At 33.9% G+C, this 23,094-nt stretch overlaps 2 protein-coding genes and 1 long non-coding RNA gene across 3 annotated transcripts; 2 read left to right on the top strand and 1 right to left on the bottom strand.

The window, feature by feature from the left end:
- The first annotated feature begins 3,837 nt into the window (after positions 1 to 3,837).
- LOC120272662 lies at positions 3,838 to 6,475 on the top strand. The gene is made up of 3 exons (XR_005540226.1): positions 3,838 to 3,922; positions 4,029 to 4,068; positions 6,390 to 6,475. It is a non-coding gene; the product is annotated as an uncharacterized LOC120272662 (long non-coding RNA).
- Positions 6,476 to 9,860: 3,385 nt separating this feature from the next.
- On the top strand, positions 9,861 to 15,914 carry LOC120272643 (extra-large guanine nucleotide-binding protein 3-like). The gene is made up of 10 exons (XM_039279513.1): positions 9,861 to 10,079; positions 10,852 to 11,827; positions 11,930 to 12,067; positions 12,662 to 12,766; positions 12,874 to 13,056; positions 13,435 to 13,612; positions 13,785 to 14,035; positions 14,488 to 14,660; positions 15,079 to 15,276; positions 15,375 to 15,914. The coding sequence occupies exons 2-10, from the start codon at positions 10,862 to 10,864 to the stop codon at positions 15,760 to 15,762; spliced, it is 2,580 nt and encodes an 859-aa protein (XP_039135447.1). The 5' UTR covers positions 9,861 to 10,079; positions 10,852 to 10,861; the 3' UTR covers positions 15,763 to 15,914.
- Positions 15,915 to 16,102: 188 nt separating this feature from the next.
- On the bottom strand, positions 16,103 to 19,050 carry LOC120272644 (pentatricopeptide repeat-containing protein At1g07590, mitochondrial). Its single transcript, XM_039279514.1, has 2 exons — positions 18,372 to 19,050; positions 16,103 to 17,548 (listed from the first exon to the last, which is right to left on the bottom strand). Exons 1-2 carry the CDS (start codon positions 18,636 to 18,638, stop codon positions 16,298 to 16,300), a joined length of 1,518 nt encoding a protein of 505 aa, XP_039135448.1. The 5' UTR covers positions 18,639 to 19,050; the 3' UTR covers positions 16,103 to 16,297.
- Between the last annotated feature and the right edge of the window lie 4,044 nt (positions 19,051 to 23,094).

Raw genomic sequence — 23,094 nt, forward strand, 5'->3', positions numbered from 1 at the left:
CACCTCGCTAGGCTAGTCGTGAAGACCGCCTACTACAGTAGGGCAGCGCTCTGCCCGGTCACCATTAAAACTTGTGGAAGCTAAATAGTGCAAAATATGTATAACAAACATGCAGTCCAAATCTAGGACACCATTCCCAAACTTGGGATTAAAACTGATTCCACAAGTCTTAATGATAAAAGCTCAACACTAAGTAACATGCTCACAAAGATCATTTTAATTTCCCAAAGCATGAAGCAATAATGCCGTAATATTTTTGATCAACCAATAAAGAGTTTTCTAAATATAAATCAAAAGATGGAAAGTCCATCCAAATTGATCGACACATTGAATTAAATACAATAAAACTAAGACACAGTCATCAATCAAACAAAGACGGCTTTTAAATCAAATTTTGCTAAAATGTGCATCAACATCAACATAAACCCACTCACACTTAGGCGATTTAAACTTCTAGGTTGCTAATGTTCTGACTATTCCTTGCCTCGAGCCAAGATCTCACCTCCTAGCCAAAGCATAAATGCAAACAACAAGAATTAAAACAAGTCAACGACAACCAATGAAACCCTAGGTTTCACTAATCGACGAGCAACCCTAAATTGACTTTAGGGTTGGCTCAAAACTGGCTACCAAGGTTCCCAATCAATTTCTAATGGTTTCAACTTTACTCTAAACTAGAGAATTCAAAGAAACAACTAAGTTTAACTGGTGATACAATAACACTACAGTGCTCAAGAACCTTAGCAAGTAATGGTTCATGGATTCAACAATCCAAGGAAGCTAAAACAATGCAAAACAAAAACTCTCGAGTTCTCAAAGCTATAACTAACAAGAAGAACATAAACCAAGCCAACAATCCGACCCCTAGGTCATTCATCCATCAACAACAAGGAGAAGCAAGGAGAATGAAGCTTACCTCAAGGATTTAAGGGTTAAAATGGATGAATCTTGGCTCCTAGGTTGAAAAAACAAGGCTAGTAACTTCTCTTCTAGCTCCAAGAGAACACCAAGGAAACAAGAGGAAGAAGGGTAAGGGTTAGCGTTTACAGAAATGCTCAAAATGCCCTTAAATCGAGGCTGAAAAAAGCAAAGCATGGGCATGCTTCACAAAAAGCACGGGCATGCTTAGGGAAAAACAAAGGTGTGTTTCACCCGTGCACTGCTACAGTAAAAAATACATCTAGACTTCACCAGGAAAAGCACAGGCGTGCTTTTGGCTGTGCAAATTACAGGAATTTGAAAAAAAAAACTCTTAGCATGGTCAATAGTCTCCAAGAAGAGTCGTGCTCTCATAAGCATGGGCATGCTTTCGGGCGTGCACATTATAGGTTGGCCAATTTTGCTCCAAAACCAAGCCAAACACTCACCTATAAAGTGCATGAGCATAAGCACTGCTTAAACACGGGCGTGCTTATGTTTATAGGCTAAAAAACACTGAATAAGACTACTTTACAACCACAAACTCCCCCAACTGAACCAAACACTTCGAAATACATTTGGAAAATATGACAAAAGCAAAGAAAATGTCTCTAGTACTATAGTTAGAGAAATAGCTTAGTATATAAACAGTAACCATAACAGTAGCTGAACCATGTACCAGCAATGCAAATGGGTAATTGGCCTATCTTTTCGGATTTTATAGTTTCTCATGGCTGTGATTGGTTGAATTACTGTGTGGATCATGATCGAACAGTTCATATAAAAATACACAATAATATTTCTATAGGTGCTAGTAGAAGTAGAGCTGGACGGCTGCTATACATCCCGTTTTTCACTAGTCATTAGATGAGAATTTCTCTGGCATTGTAGACATGATGGCGAAGGCCGTTGGATTAGAATCCAACAGTCGACAACAAACCTTTGTAGATATTGAATCTACGAGCGATCCACTCAGCCTCTATTAGATATATAATTGATTTAGTAAAAATAATTTTCTTAAAAAAAATATAAGTTATTCCCATATTTTATATATAATATTCGATGCTATATATATAAAAAAGTTTGTATAAGTATTATAAATATTTTATGTACTTATATATATATATATATTGTTTTTAGACAACCATATATTATCTTTATTCATATAAGTATGTATTCACGGTGCGTAAGATATTTTAATCTTAATAGGAGAAAATTCTGAGTAAAGATAAATTCTAGAAGCTCAGAATACTAAACTAGTGTAAGGGTTTAGTCCCTTATATTCAGTCACCATTGAGTATCATGTTCATATGATCGAGATTGGGAGGCCGTGACAACTAGCATAGTGTTTTGCTAGTTTGTACAATATGACTTGATTTTATTTGTACATTGGAAAAGCATAAATGTTATTTTATTATCCTTATTTTTAAAAACAAAATTTTGAGTATTAATTTGGTGATTATGTTGTTGAACTATTGAATATTGGCTATTATATTTAATTTTTGAAAAAATTTCTACTAGTCTTTATATATGGATATCTATTATTTTAACACAATTGTGTATCAAAAATTTTCTACTAGTCTTTGTATATTGTGATCTGGATATCCAAGAATGATTCTAAAATTTTATCAAAATTTTATCTGATTTTAATGTAAACCATATATGACAGTTGATATTTTGGCCCAAATAGTTAACAATAGAGTTTGCTTATGGATTGTTAAAGAAACACCATTTATTTTGTTTGTAAAAGGAGAAATGTAAGTATTTTGGTTTTTATTCTACGATATTTTGTAGAACACTATTCATTTATATGTGATTTCTTCTCACATTACTACATGTTTTTAATTTTTTAGCTATCACTTATTTTGTTATAAATAATATTTGCTTTGATTTTTCTATTCTCTTTTATTGGATGTCTAAACTCTCAAGCTCATGATCATGTTATTCTCTCTTTTTAAATCATGGGGAATAGTTGGTAGCCCAGTTAGTAGAAAACTACAATAGTGTAGCTTAGGCCTTTATTTAATGTATTTAGTGCAATTATGGTGTGTTCAACTTCATCTATTTTCTATATTTTGTATAGGGTAGATGTAGTGCTTAGACTTGAATTTTTGAACTTTGTGATATTTGTGTGCATTTTTTTAAGTATGAATTATTTCTCTTTCCTGTAATTCATGTTGTTGTATACCATATATGAATCCTTACATATGCGGTCAATAGATTAAAGTCGTTTGAGATATGAAAAAAAATGTATAAGTTCAGAATTATATGGAAAAAAACCACAGATAATTAAGAATATTTAATTTTATAAATTATTTTTAAAACTTTATTATGATATAAATTAAATTTTAATATATAATTTAAAATTCTTAACTTTCATTAAATATTCAAAAATTTGAAATTGAAGTCAAATAATATCAACTACCACGGTTTTGTTTTTCTTATTAAAGATCAACAACACGTCTAACTTTTCAAAGTTGAATGAAATCAATTGCAATTTTTCAACCCAATTGATTTGCATTCATGAACAAAGTATGAAAATGGAATTTTTTTATTGTTTTTATATTGCATCATCACTTTCAAAATTAATTAGCAATATTTTTTTTAGAATCTGTGATATTAAATACTAAAAAGTATTAATCAATTTATTAATATTAATTATGGAAACATGTTTTATTTATTCAGTAGTAATATTCAGATTTTTAAAAATTAAAAAAAAACACTTGCATTAAAAAGTTGGCAGGCGCTCTGTGCTCGTGAATTATTATTATTATGAGCTAAATTTGCATTAAATTTATCTATTATACTTAATAATTGTTATAACCCAGTCTGTTACTGTAGCAACTTTATAAAGCCAACACTGTAGCACGGGTACTGTAGCAACCCGAAAATACTTTTCTTCCCTTCTAAAAGTTTCAGCCCCTCTCTTCCATTTCCCATTCATGCTTGTTGGAAACCCTAGCCATGTCCTTCTCCTCTTCTTGCTTTTAATGGTTAAAGATAGGTAAGCAATTCTTGTTTCCATTAAGTTTCATTTTGTGTTCTTGTTGATAACCTTAGTATAAACTTAGGGTTTGTGTTCTTTTTGTTTTCTCTCTTATTTTCCCTAGATTAATGGAAGTAGAGAGGATGAGAAGAGAAGATGGCAAGGTGAGTGGGCTAACCGAATCATTCTTAATTTATTTTGGTTCTTGTAAATTATTTGCATGTTTGGGTGTTGTTTTGGCATGATGTTGATTGGAAACTTGGCATTTGTTTGCTACAATATCATACTTGTTGTTAATTGGGTACATGACAATGTAAGGCCTTGGGAGTTATATTTATGGTGAATTATGCAAGTGTAGATTAGTGTGTAAAGAAATCATATTTTGAGTTATGCTAGAGTCCATAGAATGGAATTTGGGTGATGCACATAAGGTGTTTGACTAATTGCTTCCTAGTGTTGAATACAAATATTTGGGGACATAATTGTGAGAATTGTGTGATTTAATTTTGTAATGGCTTCAATGGTATTGATGGGCTTAGTTGTTAGTTTGTATGAGCACTCCTTCATATGAAGGAATAATAAATGTGGATCCCTTGTTTGTTACTAAAGATGAGTTGAAATTCTTAAATGCATTTGATTGATCTCATGTGTGGGTGATAATATGTATATCTTGTGGAATTTGGTTAGGAATCAAGAGGTAAGGAATGTGTTTTTTTATACATATCATGGTTTGTGTTAAAAATACTAGAATGTAAGAATTATGAGAAGATGGACATTTTACATTATAGATTATAAGTATATGTATGTTGGCAAGGGAAATTTGTTTATGTGAGGGAGTTATGTTTATGTAATTATTTTGCTTGGGAATGGAAGAGATTGGAAATGCTTTGATGATATGTCGGGATGATACTGAAGGAGTTAGAGAAAGGGGGAGAGATGTATGCTCATAATAGAATGTAAGATTTTGATAAAAACTTATGTGATGAGAACTAAAGCATGAATGTTCAAGAATGAAAAATAATAATGTGAGTTGCTTTTTGAATCTAGAGGAATGGGGTGGTATGAAGCTAGGATTGATGACATTTTTAGGGTGAGATGACATGACAATTATGGCCGGTAAAGAATTGAAAAAGTTGGTGAGTTGCTTGGGTGTTATTGCATCTTGGATATTAGAGGTGACCTTGACCTAATGTTAATTCAAAATTGGGGTAATTGCTTTATATAGCTTATGTTGGTTGATGTTCAAGGGTGTTTTAATATTGGAAGGGAAAACTAGGTTTATGCCTTTGAAATGATAACTTGCTTTAGATGAACAATTATGATAAGATACATTATTGATAAAATCGAAATGATGGGGAAAACCAAGGGTGCGGATTGGATTTATAGATTAGAAGTTTTGATTTATTAAAGACTTGTGCAAGATGATGTACTACAGGGGAATCTTAAGGTTTAGCTTGATTTTTTTCTCACTGGGGACAAAAACTTTGGGAAGCATTTAACAAGGAAAATGTTCAGTATGGTCCCGAGTTTCATTCGACAAAAATATCTTTGCAATTGTTAGTATGATCTTGGAGTTATGTGTTGTGAAATGGAACAGGGTTAGAAGTGATATTATGGCGAGACCTTAAGAGTGTAATTCCGGGGTGTTTGGTTTTTATTTGATGATTTATTCATTTGGTAAATTTTGTGCATAATTTTGCTTTCTTCGCTTATTTTTCCCTAATGTGGGATTACGAAGTTACAGTATTTGCTCGTGTGAGTATCGGGAAATTCATGAATACTCGTATTTTGACTATGATGTTTTTGTGTGACTGATTTATTATATCATTTTGCTTACTTTTATATAACCTACTCTCTTTATTTAGTTATTTGCCCCAGATTGAAAACTTGGAATTTATTAGTATTTCTGCGTTTATTTGAACTTCTGAATTTGCAATTTCTGAACTCGAACTCTGTGTTTTTGGTGTATAATTATTTATTTGTTTATTTTGTTTTTGCATTAATTATTCGGTATTTCCTCTGTTTGTATTCTGTATCTCTGCGGTTTTAGTACATCTCCATTTCTGGCTCGCCCAGCTAGGAGGAGTAAGTCCTAGCCATGTGCACATGTTTTCTGTAGTAGCGCTACCCCCCGATCTGCGGTCGAAGATCCGGCTACTACTGCTGATATTACGTTTACGTTCGTTCCGACTTCACGATCGAAGATCCGACCTCGTCTTTCGTTGATTTTGTTATTAGTTAGGGAGATGTACATGTACGTTTTTGCGTATTTTCGGCATTTACGAGTATCTACGTATTACGAGCATTCTCCGTATTTCGTTCGCTATTATTACGCTATTTTTGCCATTACGTATGGAAAGTATTATGTTTGGGATTGTTTCGATAACCAATTTCCGTATTCTGCTGGTATTTTGAGTTTTCTCATGTTTTTGCCCCACTCACTGAGTAACCGAGTTACTCAGCCTCTCTTCTTCTATCTTTTCAGGTACTCGACTCTTAGGTTGTGCTTAAGACCTTGTTGATCAGCCAGTGCTAGGATGGATCCATTAGGGTTGTCGTTTTCTTGTAAATTTTTTTATAACCTGTATTTATACCTTGGATTCTCGTATCTGTTAGTCTGTGTTGTATTTCTGTACTATTTTATATTATTTCATGTTCTTCTTGTTAGGGTTGACTCTGACCAGATCAAATCTGAGGCCTTGCACCCAGTGGGGCCCAGCCCCGTTGGATGCGGCCGATCTGTCAGCGGGCCCGGCTTTGGGGCTGGGGCGTGACAATAATTTTTTACAAATACATCCCAAAAATAAAACTATCAAATCCATTTTTAGAAGAGTAATTACAATAAATAACATATCTTTTGAATGGTAGGATTTTAATTCTATTGATTTCATAAAAAAGATAAGGATATCTTGAATGAGATAGTCAACTCCGCCAATAACTTTTTTAATAGCACTAGATATTTTTGTTATTGTCAAAAATATAAGTTCGAACTTAAACTCAAAAAAGGTAATGGAACAGCTGAATTGAGAGCTTAACTCCTAGCCTATGTGTACTATTTATCCACTTGATGAAATATATATATATATATATATACCTATTCAACACCAAAGATGAATGGAAAGGAATATATATATACACACACTTGATGAAAAATTAGTAATATTATAAATATCCTTGAATCTAACGTAACAACGTATTGTACTTGTGCAACACCTTTTATACTTTTATATGCACATCTTAGAGGTTTAATATTTTATATACAATAGTACAAGTTAAAATAATGATCTTTTACATTATTTTCTTATATTTTGAGTTATAAAAATTTATAAAATAGAATTGTTATTGCAAAATATATTTATCAACATAATCATTGTGTGTGAATATATATATATATATATATATATATATATATATATATATATATATATATATATATATGCATATAAACCCTTTGGCAATGCTGCTAAAAATGTATATTGGGAAATGTCATACAGAATTCCGACTCCATCTTTCGTACGGTCAAAACTCGACTCTTATCAATTTCCCGTTCTCTATGCGTTTCCCAAAATTGCTTACAATTTAAATTAATTACATTTTATTAAATTTCTTTTTTACCTATCTAACTTTGAAATTTTGGTTAATTGTGTATATAACTCTCAATAAAACTAAATACCTTATATACTCCTTAAAATTTAGTTTGTGTGCATACATATGTCTACCCCTAAAAATATTAAACTCATTTTACTCATTATATCTCATTTTTAAAAATTTTTACAAATTTTTTATGATGATTAAATGAAAATAAAAAATTTGAGTTAATTTTATTTATTATGTCAAAATAAAAATTAACATAGAAATAGTTAAACAATTTTTTTTTTACTTCATGATAATTTTAACCGATGTATGTAGGGTAGTGAGGTATATATGTAAATAAATCAAAATTTAAAGGGTGTACAAGATATTTGATGTTATTGTGAGGTATAGTTTTATACTGGTTTAATTTATTAATATTATTATATATATTTATTTATATTATATATTTAGATAGGGATCCTTTCATAATTTTTTGAATTTTTATTCTTTGGTCATTGAAATTATTTCACAGACTGTTTACCTTGAAAAATAAATATTCATATTGCCCCCCTTAAATACATGTATTTATTATCCGATTATAAAAATTAATTTTGGACATAGATTAAATCTGTACATTTTCCATAATTTAGAGATAATTTTAATTTTTTTTGGACAAATAAGTCAATAACCAAAATAAACATGCTTTGTGGTTTCATATAAACGTCTAGCCAAAGAAATTATTAAATAATTTTAAAATAATATTAATAAAAAACCCTTAGGAATATATATATATATATAGTTTATTTATTTATTTATTTATTTATTTATTTATTTTTTTTTTTGACAATTGTGAACAAGTCACTTATCAAGACTAAGGGGTTTGTATGAATTTTTAAAATATACAATATGTTCTCATGTGTCACAGGGGAGAAAAGTCTACTCATGAATTACACCCTTGCTTAAAGGATTGTGCCAATAGGCTATGAATGCAATTGGCTATGATATTTCGGCTTTTGTTTATATATAAATTTTAAATCTACAAAATATTACAGTGGTTTATACACCTTGAAAGTTGAAATTCAAAACTTTTTCTTTCAAATAAATTGATTAGTTAAATATAAAATTTAAAAACAAATCAAACTTGCTCCAAGTTTTAATCCTTTTAGTAATTTAAAGTTATAAACATTATTACTTTATTTTAGTGATAAAATATATAATTATTTTATTAATTTATATTATTAATGGGTAGACAAGTAATTTCTTAAGCAGACAATTGAAGTATTTTGAATGGGAGAAAAACCCTTTTTTTTACGAGTATCCCATACATCTTTAATAAAACCAAAAATTATATATAACCCTATCATAAAATAAAAAAGAAAAATCAATATTTACATAATTTATCATATTTTTTAATAGGCCATATAGAGCAAAGAAGTATATATGCAAAGAAAATTAAATTTATAGTATATATATATATATATATGAGAATTTATCAACTACGGAGGTTGGTAGGCTGGGAAAAAATAGAGATAGAGAGAGACATACACAAACAGGTGCATCAACATTATCATAAATAGTGTTGAAAACCATGTGCTTGTAACTAAAATGAGTTGCTGGGTTGGGTTTTGCTTTTATAATTTAGGGGTTAGAAATCATATTTAATGGCTGTGATTGCTCGAATCATTGTTACGATTATGATCAGACGATTCAAATAAAAGAACTATACATCCCAGTTTTTATTATGCAATTGTTTATAATATTGTGTATCTTATGTTGCATTTTTTATAGCACTATTGATTATACTGTTCTTCAGTACTGTACACATATACTATTACATGTACGTTGAAAAAGAGGGATAATTTACAGCATTGGGTTTGAATCCAACGGCTAAAAATTGGCATTTGTATAATTGAATTCTAGAAACATTGGTAGAAGATGGACAGTATATATGATTGATGATTATATCAAGGAGTGTATACATCTATACATACTATTAAAGTAGATGTATACAGGAGCATTTTAAGGAATAATTTTAAATTTTTTATAACATTTAAGTTTTTATTTATATTACTTATAATATTAATAATTAAAAAACATTAATTACATATAATTATTTATGCAATAAATATACATAAGATTTTTTGAAATTCAAGATATTCAATAGTTTCCATGGTAGGAGTTGTTTAATTATATAATTTTAATATTACCTCAAAACTCCTCACAAAATTTTAAAAACTCAAATCCGAAGCCGAGGATAATATCTAGTAATTAATTAAATCTCCAGCACAGGGGTGATAAGTAAAAAAAAACTTCATTAAATAACGTTTCCCAAAAACACGTTTCCCACCGTGGTGGAGAGGTCAACGAAGCTCTGTTGTGAGCTTTTACCAAAGCCTCCCACTTCGAGATTTTCAACCCTTCCGAGTGTCCCCAAGTTCTTAGCTGATTCCTCTTCTCCTCTTTCTTTCAAATCTTTGTCCGAACGCAAATCGATAAATTTCTCACAAATGCGGCGTTTTGCCCTCAAATCTTCCCACTAGTCCATTCTATTTCGGCGTCTAATCGGAAGTCCCAATCTTTCCACTCCTTTGGCCGCCTTCAGGTTAGTAAACTTATCTTTTGAGCCTTTTCCTTTTCTGGTATTGGATTTTGATTTTTTTTTAGGTCTTGAATTTGTTCTCTGTGATGAAAAGGAGAGATTTTGATTCAGTTTTTTGAGTTTTTTTTCCTCTTTTTTGGCCCAAATTTTTAGCTTGCAAATGAAGCTGATAATGAAATTGAACTTGTACTTTGGTAGTTGAAAAGGTGAGGTTTTGATTCGGTTTTTGAGTTTTGTTTTTAGCAACTGAGAGTTTACTCAAGGAAAGGTTGGATTTTTCGATCTGTTCCTTGTTTTTTAAGGGGTAATTTTTTTGGTTATCTCTGGTCTTCTTTTTATCTTCTTTTTATTTGTTGATGTTTGTGAATCCATTTCTGTTGATTTTCTTGATGATCATTATGGTGTTGTTTGGTTCTTGGATTATGATCTGATCTCTCAGTTGTTTATGAATTCATAGTAATATATATATATATATATAGAGATATATTTCACTTTTAACTCTACACTTTCTAAACACTTTCACTTTTATATCTTCTCTTTTTTGCCACCTTTAGCGGCTATAACTTGTATTTCTGTGAATGGGTTTTCCCTTAATCATGAAAAACATGAAGCTATTTTAGTTGGATTTCTGCTTCTTTCAAACATGATAACATTTTCTCCTTTAAAATGACCTCAAAAATTTTGTTGAATTTTGTTGTACCCTAAATATGTGTACCTTTTCCTCGCTAAGTAGTTTGTTTTGTAACAAAAGAAGTGGATGTTTTTGACTTTGTAGGTATTGGAGAATGGCAAAAACTTCACAAGAGAAAGAATGGCAGGAGATGCTAAGAAGAATGCTGCCTCCAGGGATGCCAATGCCAGAGGGAAATACAAACCTTGACTACTCCATTGCACTGGAGTATGATGGCCCACCAGTGTCATATGATCTTCCCCAGGTTGACCCCGTGGACCTCAGTTATTCTGCAATCCCAACAGCTGAGCCAGTCACTAATTCTCAGAGATCCTTTAATGGTGTTGATGCTCCTGTGGTTGACCCTATACCCTCGCCTGTCTCTCGAATTGCCCATGAAAATGGTTCCCCTTCACATAGCCGTCATGTCTCTGTGAGCTCTGTGTCAGTAGCATCAGCCCTTCAAAACCAGGAATCCCCCTCTCGTTCAGTTTCGGAATCCGCCGGTTCTTCCCATAGTTCTCCAAGCAGTCTGCCTCTGAATCTACCGATTGAGACGAGGAGAGTGTCCATTGTAACTTTTGAGAATGTTGAAAAGTCGGAGGCTAAAGACCTCTATTTAGAGAGATCAACTTCCACTCACTATGTTGGCGTTTCACGGAGAGAGAAGAGGAGGCGGGCATGCTACCGCTGCGGGAAGAGGAAGTGGGAGAGTAAGGAGTCATGCTTGGTCTGTGATGCTAGATACTGCTGTTACTGTGTTCTGAGGGCAATGGGGTCCATGCCAGAGGGGAGAAAGTGTGTTACTTGCATTGGCCAGCCAATTGATGAGTTTAAGAGGTTCAAATTAGGCAAGAGTTCTAGGATGTTGTCCCGGTTGCTCAGTCCATTGGAAGTTAGACAAATTTTGAAAGCAGAGAAGGAATGCCCAGCAAACCAGCTCAGGCCCGACCAGCTTGTTGTGAATGGTTGCCCTTTGAGGCCAGAAGAGATGGCAGAGTTACTTAGCTGTCCATTACCTCCTCAGAAGTTGAAGCCTGGAAGGTATTGGTATGATAAGGAATCCGGACTTTGGGGAAAGGCAAGTTAATCTGTATTTTGGTATATTTAGATGCTCTCGTGCCGTCCTTTTTCTCTTTTATAAATGTATTTTTGATCCAACTTTTCTTTCTTCTTTGCACAGGAGGGGCAAAAACCAGATAGAGTTATTAGTTCAAACTTAAATTTTACTGGGAAGCTAGCTGCTGATGCAAGTAATGGAAACACTCAAGTGTATATAAATGGCAGGGAAATAACAAACGTAGAACTGAAAGTGCTAAGGGTGAGCATATTGATTTCCCATATAATAACCAATAATATTTTTCTTCCAATTATAATTGTATCTACTTCTTACTTACCCTTAAGAAACAATAGTAACTTATTCACTGTGACTATAATTAAGATTTCAGCTCTTTGCATGCAGTGAACGGTTAAGGGTTTCATTTATGTGCACTTATCTTTGTATGTATGCATTGTTTTCATATGGTAAAATATTCAGACTGAAACTTCAATCAATGGTCTACTTCACATTAAAGCAATTTTGCTAGTTGACGCCTCTTGTCATAGTTGAGGTGTTTCACCACATATTGGTATTGTGAGTGGGCCCGCGCACACATGGGCGCTGGGACCACTCGCACACAATCACTGCTCACACTCCCAGAAATGTGCCATCACCCAAGATTCGAACTCTCACCACTTGTGAAGAGTTCTATTGGGGACCCGGCTACCAATAGACCACTTGGTCGTTGGTAAACCTATAGCCTTGCTAGAATTACCAACTGTAACGATGCTTGGTTGTACCTTTTGAAAGGTATGATCAAGTTGTTGATGCAATTCTGTCTATGTAACTCTGAGGGATGCATTTTTGCATTTGCAGTTGGCAAATGTGCAATGTCCACGTGATACTCATTTCTGGGTTTATCATGATGGTCGCTACGAAGAGGAAGGCCAGAATAATATCAAGGGCAATATTTGGAAGAAGGTATTTATTGCTTGCAACCAAAAGTACAGATGTGTCTAGTATCATGATTTAGGCCTTTTTCTGCCCATTTAGATCTTTGAGCATATCTCTTATTCTTTCCTAGACAGGCATCAACACGGTTGTTGTGTTCTTTGGTATCTCTTCCTGTCCTTCATGCATCTTCTCCTGGGACGAAGGATGAAGCTCCTTATTCTGCCAGAACTGTCCCTGATTATTTAGAGCACAAAAGGATTCATAAGCTTCTACTTCTTGGACCTCAAGGGTCAGGAACAAGTACCATATTCAAACAGGTAAGGTCTTGAAAATGTTGGCGTTGTTAAATTTCATCAACTTTTTGTCTTTGGATTTCTTTCAGCATCTTTGTGAGATTGCATCTAATATCAATTATAATCCAGAGTGATAATCTACTTAAGTATGCCATGAGAAGTTTAAAGCATCATTACTGTCCCTAATTTATCTGGTTGTAGCGTGAATAACAAAAATTTATAATGGGTTTCTTGGATGATCCCATGGTCTTTCATTTCCTTATATGCACATCTTATTTGGTTTTTGTTTGTTAGTATTATCTTATGAATTCAGTTTATATCTCATATATCTTCTTTTAAGACATGGTATTATGCATCTTGAGATTAATATTGCTCACACCACTGTTATGTTTTTTGTAACAGGCTAAGTTTTTGTATGGAAATAAGTTCACTCTAGAAGAACTAGACAACATTAAGCTAATGATTCAGAGCAACATGTACAAATATCTCAGTATTTTGCTAGAGGGTCGAGAGCGCTTTGAGGAGGAGGCGTTGTCTAGGTTGAAAGCCACTGACTCCAATGGTCGAGCTTCATCTAATGGTAATCCGGACACAGAATAATACTTGTGCTTCAATATAATGTCATTAGAACATGATGTTATTTTACTTTTGGTCAACTTCTTGGCTATATTGAAATTGGAAGTCTTGAATTCTCCATGAACCTCATTTTCTCGAACTTCTTGAGAAGTAATGACTGGGTAAATTATTTTCAGGCGAAGATGAAGGTGAAACCAGTGGGCCAGTCCAATGTGTTTATTCCATAAATGGAAAATTAAAGCAGTTTTCCGATTGGCTTTTAGACATCATTGCAATGGGAGATTTGGATGCCTTTTTCCCAGCTGCAACACGGGAATATGCTCCTGTGGTTGATGAGATGTGGAAAGATCCTGCCATACAGGAGACATATAAGAGGAGAAATGAGCTTCATTTTCTTCCTGATGTTGCCGAGTACTTCTTGAGCCGGGTATGCTTCTCAGGACTCATCTGCTTTCAAATTCATGGAACACCAACAACAATTACATAACTGACTTTAATCTCATACGACTTTTATTAATCTGTTATATCTTTGAATCCCAGCCTGTTGTACTGAAATTCTAGAAATAAAATTTTAGATCACTGTTTCTAAATCGAGCCATTAATCAGCTACAGGATTTCATATCGTTGTGGGGGTACTCCTTTCTCTGTCACTCGATGCTTACTATGCTGTGGTTATTTCCTTTCATTTTGTTGATTTCTTAATTGATTCATTTGTCTAACGGAAAAGAAGAGTACTTCCATCACAATTTATTATCCTTGGAATCAACAACAATCTTTATTCTTTCTATTTATCTGTTATGGGAGTGCATCTTATGCTACTAAACTACATCCACATATACAAATGTTCAAGTTTGTCTGATAAAGCATGTGAAATGGCAGGCGATCCAGGTATCAAGCAATGAGTATGAACCTTCTGAGAAAGATATATTATATGCCGAAGGGGTAACACAAGGGAATGGGTTGGCCTTCATCGAGTTCTCACTTGATGACCGCAGCCCTATGTCAGAGTCATTTGATGAAAACCCTGATATTCATTCCCAACCTCTTACCAGGTAACCTCCGTTTTCAATTTCCATACACTGCTCGGTAATTAGCTCCATGGACAACATTGACTGCTCTTTTAGCTACTCTCCGGAATGGAATGTATGAATAACTTGTAGCTTTAAGTTTGAAAAACTGGTTTCTTACTTGAGGAACTGCGGGAATATTGGAGAATCCATCAAACACAGACAGAATCATTTGCTCTTTTCTGCCTTTTTTCTTTAATTCACATTATCCAATTTGTAATTTGTTTTCAGCTTTTTAAGTAGCATGTATTGCTCACATGGTAATACTCTTTGGTGAAGATGTCCATTTAAGAGTTTCTGAGCTCAGATCATGCTGTAGAGTGTAGACTATGCAATGTGGCATCTTTTCGCCATTAAATTATCAGTTTGGCCGACTAAATCCTTTGTTTTCAACTTTCCTCAGATACCAATTGATTCGAATAAGTGCCAAGGGAATGAATGAAGGCTGCAAATGGATGGAGATGTTCGAGGATGCCCGAACAGTAATATTCTGTGTAGCTCTCAGTGACTACGACCAGTTGGCTGTCCCGGTTCACGGTAGCTGTAAACCGCTCCAAAATAAGATGATGCAGACCAAGGAACTCTTCGAGAACACAGTGAAGTATGCTTTTTCGCTTTCTCCTACCTTCTGGTGAATTATTCAGAGCTCAGTCCGGTCTATGCTAATTGTTTTGTATCTTGAAATTGATTGTAAATCAGGCAGTCGTGCTTGCGAGACACACCTTTTGTTCTCGTGCTTAACAAGTACGATCTTTTCGAGGAGAAAATTAGTCGTGTGCCTCTGTCCACTTGCGAGTGGTTTGATGACTTTTCTCCAGTGAGAACACACCACAACCAACAGTATCTAGCACACCAGGCTTATTACTACATTGCAATGAAGTTCAAAGACCTCTACTCATCACTTACCAACCAGAAACTTTTTGTTTGGCAAGCTCGAGCTCGGGACCGGCCTACGGTGGATGAAGGCTTCAAGTACATAAGAGAAGTGCTCAAATGGGATGAAGAGAAAGACGGTGCCTGTTATCATGAGGATTCCTTTTTCAGCACCACAGAGCTCAGTTCTTCGCCTTTTATCCGGCAGGAGTAATCCATGTCTTATGTCTCTCAATGTGATAACAGTATATTTGTGTAGCTTTCTTATTTATTTATTTTATTTGTATTTGATTGAGCATCCCTGTTTTAAAATGCTAAGGTTGATCAAATTCTTTGCCATTTTGTATGGAAGTACTATTGAAATCATGGATGGGAGTTTTTAATGAAAAATCAATATAGTTCATCTGAAAACCTTGTGTTAAACTTCTCTCCATGTCAAAGATATCCAAAACATGACAACACCAGTCTAGCAAAACGTTTAAGCTATACTTTTTATATAAGATAACTGAAATTTAACAATCAAAACGAATAATATACAAGAGAATTCACCACACTTTTTGACAAATATTGCTTATGCAGGAACTTTTCAGTAGACAGCCTAAACATCGGTTAATTTCAAAACCGATCTTTCTTTTGCTCAATATAGTTGCCTCTTCTAAAATACCTTATTCTTCAATTCGGATTTGACAGACTATACCATGAATTTTGACTAGTATTTCATTATAGATTCATGGGTGAAAGAAAACTCTTCAGTCTTTAAACTGCTCTATGAGTCTCACAAGACTGTATGTCTCGGCATCAGGCCTCGCACCAGCAAGAATCATCTCCCTCAACAAATTCGGATCATAAACTTCCGCCTTCACATAAGTCCTCAGTAGAGTATTGAAAACAAAAGTATACTTGCTATATTTCAATCTCTTGAATTCCTCGAGCAAATTCCTTGCATTCTCAATGTCACCTATGTCTGCAAAACCTACTAATAGCATGTATGTCGTCTCGAGCCACGGCACAGATTTCCTTACCTGAAAACTTAAAGTCTGATCGTTCCCGATGCGCATAGTCTTCAATGCTTCCTTCACCAGACCCGCTTTCAGGCAGCCCAAAGCAAGGTGGCGATACGTGATTGCATTTGGCTTGCATTCGGTCACCATCATTTCTTTGAATAAATCGGTCGCTTTTGTAATAAGTCCATTGCGACAATAGACAGCCATCATGGAATTGAACTGCTTTGTCAATTTTAAACCTCTCTTTGATTTCATTTCTGACCAAACTTCTTCTGCCCTGTCCACCAGTCCCATCCTCCCGAAAGCTTCGATCACCAGCAGAAAACTTTGAGATTTCACATGAGGAAGTTCACCAACAAGCTTCCAAGTCCTTTCCAGCTCTTTTTCTTTCCCCAAGTATCCATACAAGAGAAGTAATACATCTAACGTTGACCAGTTATGTCCGGTTTTTGACTTTTCAATAGCATCAACATAAGTCTCCGCAACTGTGTACAATCTAGCAACAGCATGCGCGATTGCCAAGGTTCCATACGTGATTTCATTGGGCTCAACATTCGATTTTTTCATCTCATTGAACACTTTAGAAAGCCCCTCAATGTCATGCTCATCGGATCTTATCTTCAAAAGAATGTTGTAAGTGGATGTGTGCGGGGTGACGCCATCAGCCTTCATTTGACGGAGAATTTTTGGTATGGTTTTCTGATGACCGGAAGGTGAGTGGAGAATTATCAAGCGGTTGTACACGTATGGGGAGATGGGAAACCCCAACTCCCTCATCTTTCTCATGTAAGCAAGTGAATGCCGGACCAAACCCTTGTCAAGACAAGCCATGACAAGGTTATTGTAGAGCAATTCATTCTGATATGCATGCGGGATTCGAAGAAAGAGGCTTTCACCTTGTGAAACTCCATGGAGTTTAGTCGTGAACTCAAGAAGGTAAGAGTAGTCAAGTTCTCGTAACTTGTAAGGTCGCTCTCTAATCACCCACTCCATAACCTATCAAAAATACAAACCAATAACATTCAGTGGACATGTATAATCGCCCGAAACAAGATCCAAAATCATGATGAATAATAAATAATCAAACATACTTATGATTTCAAAAGATAAATCCAGTTGCACAAGTCCCGTGCCTATCAAGAACAAATCATGTCTTATTGTCTTTTACAATAGCTCATGCTGAACAATGACAGATCAATGAAACTTACGATCTCAAAAAAAAAAAAAAAAAATCAAACTCACTTGCTTAAGAAGTATGCCTGTAAGAACAGGTCTGTCTTTTACAACTAATATTGTATAATAGCTTGAAACCAGATTTCAACATCATCACTAACAACGAAGAAGGAACAATATTTGCAATTTCAAAAGATAAATTCAGTAGCACAAGGAACATGACTATCACAAAAAGGTCAACTTTAACAATGAATATCATATAATAAATAGCTTGAAACAAGATTGAACACCATGACAGAAACATGAATAATCAACAATATTTAGAGATTAGAAAAAGTAAATTCGATCACAGAAAAAGCAGGCCTATTGTTTCAACAAATTTGACAATGCATAGCTAATAATTCATAGTCACCATATTTAACAAGAAAACCATACACTTTTTTTTTTTTCCCTTGGATCAATATCAAGAAAACAGCAACAACAACAACAGCACATGATTCTCGGCATTATGAGATGGATCAATCATCAAGAACTTTTCATTACACATGAATATAACTTAAAAAATAAAGGACAAAAAGAAAAACTAGATTTTTTTCTTCTTGCCCTTCAATCTAAACAAAGCATTCTTCATGAAAACAAAACTCACCTCAAGAGCTCGCTTGTTCATCTTGAGCTTTCTGAGCCGGTTAATGGTGTGGAATATATCACCCCTATGAATAGCAAATCCCTCACCCATCCAACTCTGGAAAGCAGAGACAACTGACTCCCCCTTTGGTAACCTTTCTACTCTCCATGATAAGGACTCAGATTGAACGCATCCCTCCGAAGAAGAACAATTAAACCGGACTGAAGCCCTGAGAATCAAATGCAAAGAGAGAAAAGGCCTTGTTTTGTGCCAAACCAAGGCTGCCATTTCTCTATTGTCATGCTCATCAATCTCAATTCTCAAACCCTCTGATGCAAAACTCTCAACTTAAATCCTCTTTGAAGAAAAAGATGAGATTTTGCAGCAAGATAAGAACAAAAACAAGCACAAACTATCGCAATATATGATTTTGAAAACAAACAAAAGAAATCCAAAATTTGGGAGGTGACACAGGATTGGTTCGTATTCGGATGAAAGATCATACCTTTTTCCTTCAAAAATCAATAAAAAATTAGTAGAAAATTAGGGAGGAGAACAGAGATTAACAGAGAGAGATTAAGATGGAGAAAGACGAAAGATCTTGCCAACGCCGCATTTCCCATCGAGCTCCGGAGATCATAAGTTTGGTTCTCAGCGTTTTCATTGCTAGCCTCTGTCCCTCTGAAATTTGGGGAAAAGAACTGGGATAAAAAATAAATAATTAAATAAATAAACAGTAATAATTGAACGATATACTAATTATATAACAAAAGAAAATTTAGAAATATGCCCTTGCAAATATTAAAATTTATGCCTTATTCATTAAAAAAAGGGAAAATTATTTTTTAGTCCCTGAAAGTTTCAAAACATCCCAGACAGACCCTCTGACATTTGAATTTACCAGACAGTCTCTCTTTTTTTTGACAGTTTACTTTTCAATCCTGACAGTTTACTTTTCAATTAATGCAGCTTACTCCGTTAATTTATTCTATTTTACAACATGTACTTCCCGCTTAAAATATATAGTTTCTATTTAACATAGCGTGTTTTTGTTTAACCACATAAGTTTTCACTAAATATATAGCACATTTGCGTTTAAAATTTGACTTTTCCGCTTAAAATTATAGGTTTCTGCTTAAAATTTGGTGTTTTCGCTTAACCACATAAGTTTTCACTTAACATATAGCACATTTGCGTTTAAAATTTGACTATTCCGCTTAAAATTATGAATTTCCGCTTAAAATTTGCTGTTTTCGCTTAAAAACTGAGAGTCAACCCAGTTAACATCTGTTACCTTTATGTCAACATCAATCACCTTTATGTCAGACAGGTCTGAAAAATAACCTGTCAGAAAAAGGAAGGACCTTTTGGGAATACTCAAAGTCATGGGGTTTTTTTGTGAATACATGAACTTTGGAGGTACTTTTTGTTCATTTTCAGTTAAAAAAAATATATTTTTATATAGGTTCAAAAAGATAAAGTTCGATTAACATCAAGAACCAACGATCTTTGGATTAATTGGTATTGGGTCCTTTAGGAAAGGTGTTCGTTTCAAAAAAGACTCGAGATCGAACCTCATATCTTACTCAAAATGAGGACACATGGGTTGGCGTAAAGTTTTGCTCCCCATACACGTCCAGATTCTGGTGCTTGTCATTTTTTTCAAAAAAAAAAAAAAATAATAACATCAAGAAATATTTTCACAAATTTGACAAGCCATATATTATGGGTGTCTCAAAGGTGTGGTTGAACTTTTTAATTACATAGTGTGCACTTAATCTAAAATAGCATTTGTGGGCAAAAAATCTAGGTGCAAAAGACGTGTGGTAAAATTTAATTTTCTTGTTATCACTTTATCATTACTTTTATTTATTTTATGTACACTGATGAAATTAAAAACAAAAAATTATGAGTTTTTTTAGACTAATCAAATTTGAGAATTCTCCCAATTGGACCCAAATTTTTAATAATATAATATATTATAAACATATAATTGTATATTATAATAATTTTTATTAATAAATATAAACAAAGTACAACCCTCAAAATAATATGAGAGGGAGTTTATCTGTTAATCTTTCACTTCAATTACCACAATCATATTGTGGGGAGAATATTTTTTTTATTAAATTATGATAAGCATGTATTTGTGTCAAATTAATCAAAAAATTTATGGGACATTTGCCATCAAATTTGGGGTATATAATATATATTTCACTAAATTTTTTTTATAAATTTGAGGCTCTTTGATTAAAATAATACTTTTTTTAATTATTTACTGAAATACATATTCCTGTAATTATTTATGAAAATGTGTTTTTTTTAATATTTTTTTAAAGTTAAAAGTCCCACTTCTTTTTTTAATATTTAAATTTTATATTTTAAAAAACCAAAGCCCTATTAATTTTTTGGTATTAAACTTTTATTTTTTAAAAAACTACGGTCCCAATATTTTTTAAATTAAAAAAATTTTACACTCAAACCCTTATGATTTCCATTAATTTTTCCATTAATTTTTTTATAATATTCTTTTTCCACTTCTACTATGTCCTACTTTCACTAATTATAACCGGATGTTAATAATTTAAATAAATAATTTTAAGGGAAAATTATTTTTAAGTCCTGAAATTTTTTAAACTTCCTCCCAGGTTCTTCTGGCAAAATTAATACCTGGTCAATCCTTCCTTTATATTTTCTATACTCGTTCGTCCCTTCCGTCACCCCAAGCCGTGACGTTTTTGTTTAATCCCAAAAACTACCCTTGAAAAAGTTTGGAGGAAATAATGGCGCCAAGTCAGATCATAGCATGGCTATCGTACTGGAAACTTGCTTTGGAAGTTTCATTCTTCTTCTACTTGTGTCTTGGTGAAGAAGTTGTTGTCTTGTTCATATAGTTTCCATTCTTGATCCTCTTCATGTAAAGAACCATTTCTATCTTCGTTCCTCGTGTCCGTCTCCCCAGTTCAAAAAAGCTATATAGTGCAACGTTACACCAGCTGCAAGGATCTCATCTTGAGTATACCGTACGTTGACGATATCATCTAACTAGAGATTTTGTTCATATTATTATCTTATTTTAATTAATCACCATGTTCAGAAGTTGTCCGTTTATGACTAAAGGTTTTTTTTGTTTTGTTGCTGCAGTGCCCTAATGGACATGTTTTACACTATTGCGAAATATAAGTGAGAGGGTTGTGTGTTAGATTTAACTATCTTGACTGGCTGGGAATTATTATTGGAAGAAATATGTACAAATTGGCACCTTCAAGCTTCTTCGGTCAGAGTTAAGTATATAATTCCAGATGAGCAGAAGACAATGGCTTCCATTAGTTCCGAAGATGACTTCCAAACAATGTGCAACATTCACCTGTTATTCAAAATAAACGTAGTTGATATGTTGTTAGAGACTGTGAATAGTAACACAGAAGACAACTCTGGGTCATCAAGGCTATCGTAAATATTATATATCTTTTAATCTTTATTTTTTTATATCTCTGCTTACGTGATAGCTGTTGTTCTTCTATTTGATTTTAATGGTATACACATGTGATACGGTGATCGTTATGCTGGTTTTTTGCTCATTAAAACGTTTTCGTATTTATTCAGGTTAGATTGTAGTTAGTTTTCAGTTTTGTAGTTTAGATTTTTGCTTTTTGTTAAGATTTTGGTAGTAAGTATTCAATTTTAAAGCATTTTTGTTTATTTATTGAACTAACAATTTACTTTTTCCATCATACCAGGAAAACATTGTCAATGCTACCGCCAGTGTTACATGGAGGACCTTTAACAATACGTGATCCGTCAAGAGATTCAGAAACTAAGTTTACTATAATTGGTCATCGTTTTGAAAATGCGAAAGACTTTAAGGATGCATTGTGTGACTTAGCCATCAAATGCAATTTCAACTTTCGGTTCATAAAGAACGACAGAGATACAGTGACTGTGACATGTGCTGATGAAGATTGTCAATGGTGTGTTCATGCCTCAAGAGACGGAAACCTCCCTACATTCAGGATTAAAATAACACAACATGAACACACATGCGGTAGGGGAATCAACACACCATTTCACCCGAGAGCATCAAAGAAATGGGTCAATAGGAAGGTAATAATGAAATTACGTGATCGGCCTCTATACCGAGCAGTGGATATACAATGAGATATATTATGTGACCACGGTGTTCGTCTGCCGTACAAACAAGCCTGGATGGGTAAAGAGTTGGCAAGGGGAATTCTTCATGGCAGTGATATAGCAAGCTATGATCTGTTGGTATGGTATGCAGCCAAAGTTTATGAAACTAACCTAGGTAGCATCATTGTTATTGACACTGATGGAGAATGATTCAAGCGTGGGCTTTTCTATTTTCGTACTTCTCTTGATGGTTTCAAGCGGGGTTGTAGGCCTATGCTTTTTCTTGATGGAACTCACTTGTTGGGAAAATATGGCGGTATCCTTCTAGATGCAACAACCAAAGATGGCAATGAAGGATTTTTCATTTAGCGTTTGCTATCGTGGATAATAAAACTGATGATAACTAGACATGGTTTACATCAACTTTGGGTGATGCAATATACGGTGATGACGACTGCACCAACATTATCACATTCATCTCCGATAGGTTGAAAGGACTTGTGAATGATATTGTGAAGGTTTTTCCTTCCGCCCGGCATGCTTATTGCTTGCGACATCTACATGCAAATTTTCTTAAATCAAATGGGCAGCTAGGAAAGTCATTAAATGATGA

The sequence above is a fragment of the Dioscorea cayenensis genome, chromosome 11, assembly GCF_009730915.1.
Source record: "Dioscorea cayenensis subsp. rotundata cultivar TDr96_F1 chromosome 11, TDr96_F1_v2_PseudoChromosome.rev07_lg8_w22 25.fasta, whole genome shotgun sequence".
Taxonomy (NCBI): Eukaryota; Viridiplantae; Streptophyta; class Magnoliopsida; order Dioscoreales; family Dioscoreaceae; genus Dioscorea; species Dioscorea cayenensis.